This window comes from Guillardia theta, assembly GCF_000315625.1.
Source record: "Guillardia theta CCMP2712 unplaced genomic scaffold GUITHscaffold_122, whole genome shotgun sequence".
Taxonomy (NCBI): Eukaryota; class Cryptophyceae; order Pyrenomonadales; family Geminigeraceae; genus Guillardia; species Guillardia theta.
Window position 1 is genome coordinate 164300 of NW_005434552.1, and position 7106 is coordinate 171405.

General features: G+C 56.9%; 1 protein-coding gene across 1 annotated transcript; it reads left to right on the forward strand.

Moving 5' to 3' along the window:
* Positions 1–5096: 5096 nt before the first annotated feature.
* On the forward strand, positions 5097–6100 carry GUITHDRAFT_49730 (hypothetical protein; the record flags this gene model as incomplete). Its single annotated transcript, XM_005822617.1, has 3 exons — positions 5097–5488; positions 5639–5709; positions 5946–6100. Coding segments are annotated over 3 exons (618 nt in total), but the record flags the coding sequence as incomplete, so codon positions are not given.
* Between the last annotated feature and the right edge of the window lie 1006 nt (positions 6101–7106).

Sequence of the window (7106 nt, forward strand, 5' to 3'; positions counted from 1 at the left end):
CGCCCACCCCCACCCCGGCTGGCTGGGCTCCCAGGCTCATCGAAACACCCCTCCCGTCTCTCTACACCACCCGTCCGGCGAGCTCGCATGCCCTGCCCTGCCTCCTCCATCACTCTGCCCCCTCCCCCTGCGTGTTTCTTGATCACTGAAGGCTTGGTCTCTGATCTACCTGCAGATCCCTTCCTCCCCTTGCCGTCGGCTCTGACGTCGTTCTACTCTCCTGCTTCCTCCCATCGCTCCCGCCCACAGTCTTCCTTCCCCTCAGGAAAGCGCTCGTCCGTGGCTCAGAGCAGCGCACAGGACGCACGTGAGAGTGAGAGACAGACAGACAGACAGGCAGGCAGGCAGACAGACAGGCAGACAGGCAGACAGGCAGGCAGGCAGGCAGGCAGGCAGGCAGGCAGACAGACAGGCAGGCAGGCAGGCAGACAGACAGGCAGGCAGGCAGGCAGACAGACAGACAGGCAGGCAGGCAGGCAGGCAGGCAGGCAGACAGGCAGGCAGGCAGACAGACAGACAGAGCTGGGGCATGAATGTACTCTCTCCTCTCTCACACACATCTTAAGACTGACCCTCGTCACCTTCGGTCATCTCTGCCTCCGTCCTCTCGTGACCACGCATGCTTGTCTCCTTCCTACACTTCTAGTCCGTCTCTGCTTCATGCTTTCATCTTCATGCGGCAACAAGCTCTTCTCGATCGCTCCGCTCTCTTCCCTCTCGCAGGATGTGCATGGCAAGCAATACGAGCACGAGGCCACATGTCTACTCTGATGAGGGACGCGGGGAGCAAGAAGCCCGAGAGACAACGTGGAAGAGTGAGGGTAAGAGGGAGGGGTGAAATGAAGAGCAGGCTGAAAGGGGAGGATTCAGAGAAGCGCACAACACGTGATCTTGTAAAAGATGTTTCTTTGTGAGAGTAAATCTCATTATCGCATGCATCTTTCTGTCTCTCTTTCACACACAGGAAATGTCGATTTCCTCCTTTGTCTTTCAACTTCACTTTCGCGCTCGCTCGCTTTTTCGCTCTTCTTCTATCAGCCTAATGCAAAATCCCTTCTTGCTCACCTCGTCCTCTCCCTTCTCTCTCCTCCCTCTCCCTCCTCCATCAGCCCATGCAGCCTTCCATCACGCTCTGATCGCGTTGAGCGAGATCGCCTGACGTCGCTGTGCATGATGCGATCGCTGACCCGCTGCTGCTGTGATCTGCATGTGACTTCCAGGCCTGCCATGAGACAGAGGATGCAGCACGAAGATACCGGGACCGCCTCGCACCCTCCGATTCTCATTATGCAATCAGACAAATACATGTAAATGCACCACACGGCATCCTTGAGGAAATGCAGAGATGAAAGGGAGATAGCTTCACAGCTTCTTCATTACATCCAGAATACATCTACTTCATCTCATACCCCCTACACACGCACACACGCACGTACACTACTATTTCGAGACTTGTTAAATCACAACAGCAGCTCCAAACAGACAAGGTGTTCAGGTTTGATCACGCAAACTTCATCATTTTGCTCTGCGACATGTAGAGCTCTTGCTCTGCACACCAAAGTCTCTCCTAATCACCTCAACCCTCTTAGACGTTGTATCATCTGTTCACTGTTCTACGAGTAGCTTCGTCAACGCCTACAACTTTGGTACTGCTCTTCTGTGTTGTCATTAATGACCCAAGTGCTCTAGTGCGGAAAAAAGAAAGAAAGCTCTCATCGATAAAGGAGAGTCTTTGCTGTCTGCACTCGTAAGTGATCTGTTCTCGCCTTTCTACTGCAATCGGTAATCTACGCTGACTGTTCATGCTAGTTTGTAGATCGAACGAACAAAAAGTTCTACAGTTTGTCAATTCAACAGAGCAAAGATCAGCATCAACAACCACCAAAGTGTAAAAAGAGCTCAAATCGACAACAGAACAAATCATTTCAACCCGGTAGACATGCTCTCCTGCATTTTGAACCACTTCCCTTCGATTGAACATCGGACCCCCAATCACACCAGGTTTTCTGTTGCCTTCCATGTTCGCTCAGCGTCGAGGAGTTCGAGGGCAGCAGGGACACAAAGAAGCGATGTGAGGAGAGGAAGAGGAAGGAGTGAGAATGGCTGCAGGTCCGCAGGAGAGGAGAACGGGACTAGCTGCTGCTCGTGAAGGGCGAAAACTATTCGCCCCCGCTTGCCCTACCACCGGTGGGCTCACAGTCAAATGTCTACCTACCCTATACATCCACTGCAATTCATAAGAAAAAGTACCGGTACTGGCGGCGGTATGCGGGCCCAGTACCATTCAATCACACAGTCATGACCAAGGGCATTTGAAAAAAATTCACCCCCGCGCGTTCGGACTTCGCCGACGCGGCCACAACTCGGAAGTTCTTCAACGGAAGTTCGGCGGCCCGACCCGGCCCGGACTGTCACGGGCCGGGCCGAGTCCGGCCCCATGCCGGCCCCGCCGCCGACTCGGTACGGTCTGTCGGCCCGGACAGTGACTCAGCCGGGCTGCGAGTCCGATCACTGCCCGGGGCCCGGGCCGGGGCGGCGGCGGGCCGGGCGGCCGCCGCCGGCCGCCGCCGCAAATTTGGCAAATTCGGACTCCGGGGGGCCCGGCCGATTGAACGGTTGCGGCCACCGTGGCTCCGTGTGATCGGACCGCGCGGCCCGGCCCGGCGGATCGTTCGACACAGCGGCGGGGGGCCGGGGTGAGCACCGGGCGGCCCGGCAACTTCGTGTACCGTGACTCTGTGATGCCAAGGCCCGCCTCCCAGGCTCACGGCCGCCCCGGCCCGCCCGCCGGTGGCGGGCCAGGCCCCTGCGGCCGGGCCCGGCTTAAGTCCTCCAGGCTTGCCGCTTGAACCGTTGAACGGCTGTGGCGGCCAGCACCGTGGCAGTGGCTTTAAGTTGCTACTTGAAGTTGCAGTGCAGTTACGACTCCGACGGCGGCCCGCCGCCGGTCGCCGGGCGGCCGCCCGGGGGCGACCCGGCCCGGGGCCGCCCGGCCGGTCACGGCCGCCGTCGGAGCGGCCGGCGCCGGCCCGGCCCTGCGGTTGGACACGGTGACCCGGGACCGTACCGTCGGACTCCGGGACTCGACTGACTCACCGTGAGTTACTCCGGCCCGCCGGCGGCCCGCCGGGCCCGCGGGCCGGCCCGGTCCGGGGGCCCGGCGGTGTGAACTTGACTTACGGTACTTACTACTGTCTTTTTTTTTTATTTTAGAACTGTAAGATGATTATGGGTTGGTGGTCCTTCTAACAAGGGTAGGTAGGGATAATACAAGTACCGGTACTTTTGAAAGGAAGAAGGGGGGTTATATACTGTAATTTATCATAACAAGCGGGTGGGGTAGGAATGGAACAAAAAGCACTAGGTACCTGTTTGTTGCGAGGGTAGGGTACATACGATGTATACCTGGGTGGGGTCATCTATTGTATGTTTCCGCACGTGTGCCAAGGTGATGGTGGGGTACCATCACATGTAGGGTAGGTGAAGATATTATGAGATGTAAATGGTATCGGGGGTGGTATATTGTGAAAAGGGTGGGGGTACTCGGGTATGGGGTAGGTAGTGACTTGAGCGTTCTTACGGGGTGGGGTATGTAGCAAAATGGGGTGCAATCTGACTAGGGGTGGTGTTGTATAGTCAGGAAGCTACGCAATGGCACTGTGAATCATGAAGGCTGCAAGGAGGAGGAGGAGGAGGAGGAGGAGGAGGAGCAGCAGCAGCACGAAGGAGAGATGAGGTTGAGGAGATAGTTGAGAACATGGCAGAGATGGTAGAACGAAGATGACATATACTGCAAGAAAGTAGATCAAACTCGTGCATTTCGAAGAAACCCCATGATGAATATGAACGAGAGCGAGAATGTCGATGAATTGAGCGGATTGATACTGAATCAACATCGCAGGTCGATGGAATATAGCCTGTGATCATTATCTTTCAGCTTGTCACGCAGAGAAGAGAAGAAAATACAACCCCAAGTGTATTTCACACAGCGGGTCTCCGTGGATACAGAATTTTGACAGGTTTCTCTTGAGGGTGACACATCATCGCGAGTAGTACAAGTTCGAACACGATTGCAGGAGGTCAGAATGGTGAGGTTTGGAGAGATGTTCAAAGATCTTGTCTTTGCTGATTGGGCAGAGGGATATATCATGTACCACCATCTCAAGCCTCTCGTCAAGAGAGTAGGGTTGATCATGGGAGACCGGGACCGGGTGGCGAACCTACGGTTTGTGCAGAGGGGCCAGGAGGATGCGGAAGAGGCGTTCTGGCTGGCCCTGGAGCAGGAGATCGGGAAGGCCAACAACTTCTACCAGGTCCAGATGAAGAGGGTAGAGGAACAGATGTCAAGCATAACGTGGGAGATGGACAAAGTGAAGCGGCTGCAGGAGGTCCTGATTGACGAGGGGCTCCTGACTGACTTCCTTCCCAACGGCCTCTACGGCCCCAAGACGCTGGACGCCATGGCGAGGTACAAGGGGACGGTCGAGCTGCCCGATGCTTCTCCTGCCTCGCTCGACGAGATCGCCAACTTCTATGCTACCCTTGACAGGCTGCAGGAGTTTGTGATCCTCAACTACGTCGGTGAGCTGATCGATCTGCTTGCTTCCTCCTTCTCACCTCCCTGCAGTCATCGCCAAGATCGTCAAGAAGTACATCAAGAACGCCAAGTCCGACGCCATGCGGGTCAGGGTGCTGGACTTGCTGCCCAGCTGGCAGATCTTCGCCACTCCAGGGCTGGTTGACCTCATGTGCAAGGCGGAGGCGCTGGTGGCAGGAGACGTGGCGGTGGGGACGGCGAGGGTGATGGAGGGAGAGGCCTGGATCGAGAGCAGAGTCATCTACAGCCGCATCATGTCACTTGCCGCTCGAGCAGAGAAGGAAGTATCGTTTCCTCCTCTCCCCTTCACCGTCTACTCGCGCTCCAAGCTCGACATGGAACCGCAGCTGCAGTGCGCTAGTGTTGCAGAGGACTGCCTCACAACAGCCCTCAAGGAGTGCCAGAGCCCGGTGGCTCACCCGGCAAGGACCAGGAAGAAGGAGGGGTGGTCGTCCACCCATCTGTCGCAGGACCCCGTCCTGTGACGCACGAGGTCGTGGGGAAGCAGCGAAAGGTGTACAAGGTTGCGCTAACAGGAGGGCCGTGTGCTGGGAAGACAAGCTCGCTGACCAGCATCGCCGACTACTTCAGAGGGCTGGGATGGCGAGTGTACGTGGCTAAGGAGTCAGCATCGATCGTGCTAGGAGGAGGAGTCAACTTTGCCAACCTCAACTCGGAGCAGATCTTTGAGGTGCAGCTCGCGATTGTGAGGAATATGATGACGCTGGAAAGCTCGTACGAGGCCATCTGCATGGCGAGCGATCAGGGGGAGAAGTGTATGGTTGTGTGCGACCGAGGTATCATGGACGCGTCTGTCTACTGCGATCATGCCACATGGATGAGGGTGATGGAGAGCGTCGGGTTGGATCACTCGAGCGCGTGCGATGCGAGGTGAAGGAGGAGGAGGAGGAGGAGGAGGAGGAGAAGGATAGAAAAAGATTATGCTGCTGCTGCCGTTGGTGCTTGTGATGGTGATGGAAGCTTTTATGACGGGACATGTTCGATGGTCTCGTGATTCATGTGATGATCAATGCTTGGCAGGTATGATGGGGTCTTGCACTTGGTTACAGCAGCTGATGGAGCAGAAGAACATTACAACTTGGTGAGAAGATGTCAACAATTTCTGCTGCTGCTGCTGCTGCTGCTGCTGCTGCTCCTCCTCCTCCTCCTCCTCCTCCTCCTCCTCCTCCTCCTCCTCCTCCCCGCTCCGTCGCTCCGTCGCTCCGTCGCTCGCTCGCTCGCTCGTGCTTGTTCTTGTGCTCCTGTACTCCCAGCTCTTGGTGATGACGATGCTCGCTTCCTCTGACCTCTCCCCCTCCTCATCCTCCGCAGGAGAGCAACACCGAAGGGGTCAGGACGGAAACGGCGGACCAGGCGCGGCATCTCGACAAGAAGACTCACTCAGCATGGCGCTCGCACCCCTGGCTCACCTTCATCGACAACTCCACCGACTTCAACAACAAGGTCAAGAGGGCAGTCGCCGCCATCTGCGGCATCGTCGGCGAGCAGGCGCCCAACTGGACGCTGAGGAGGAGAAAGTTTCTTGTTTCCTCGGCAAACTTGCGGCAGAGTGGGCTAGACGTGACTACCTCGGACTGCGACTACACGTACCTCGTGAGCACGGACGGGAAGCAGCATCGGCTGAGGAGGAGGGTGGCGGACGGAGGCGTGCTCTACACACACATCAAGAGGAGCGTCAATGAGAGGGGGGAGACTATGGACGTCAAGTGCAACATCGATCGCAGGAGCTACCTCGAGCTCCTGTCCCACCAGGACCCCGATAGACTTCCCATCCGCGTTGTCCGACAGGTCCTCCACCTACTCCTTGCCCCTCCTCCTCCTCCTCTTGCTCCTCCTCCACCACCTTTTCTCTCTCCTCCTCCTCCTACCGCCTTGTCCCCTTCCCTTCCCATGCATCCCTCTCCTCCTTCCTGTTCCCGCCCGCTCCTCGTACACCAGCACTTCCCTGTCAAGCTATCTCGTCATCCCTTCCTCCCTCCCTCCGCCTTCTCTCCTCTTCCTCCTCTTCATTCACATCGTCTCTCACTTTTCTCCTCCTTCATTCAGACGTTTGTCTGGAAGAATCGTCACTTCTGTCTCAACAACATCTTATGCGCTGCCCCCTCATCCAACGACCGCCAGGTAGTCCAACCGTAGCCTTCCTCCCCTCCCTCCCTCCTTTTCCTCCCCTCCCTCTCCCCGTTTCCTCCCCTCCCTCGACTTTCTCTGCTCTGCTCTGCTCTGCTCTGCTCTGCTCTGCTCTCACTCTCTCAGCAGTCCCCGAGAGCCTTCGGCAGCATCACTATCTTGAACTGCTGGTGTGAGGATGACGCCAACCTGATCCTCCCACCTCCTGAAGTGAGACCCTCCCTCCCTACCCCCGCCCTTCCCTTCCTCCTCATGCAGCTGATCGACTGCTGGGCTAGGTTGTCCAGATGGAGAAGGAGGTGACAGGAATGCTCGAATACTCCCTCTTCTACCTCTCACAAGTCAGTTCCTCCTCCTCCTC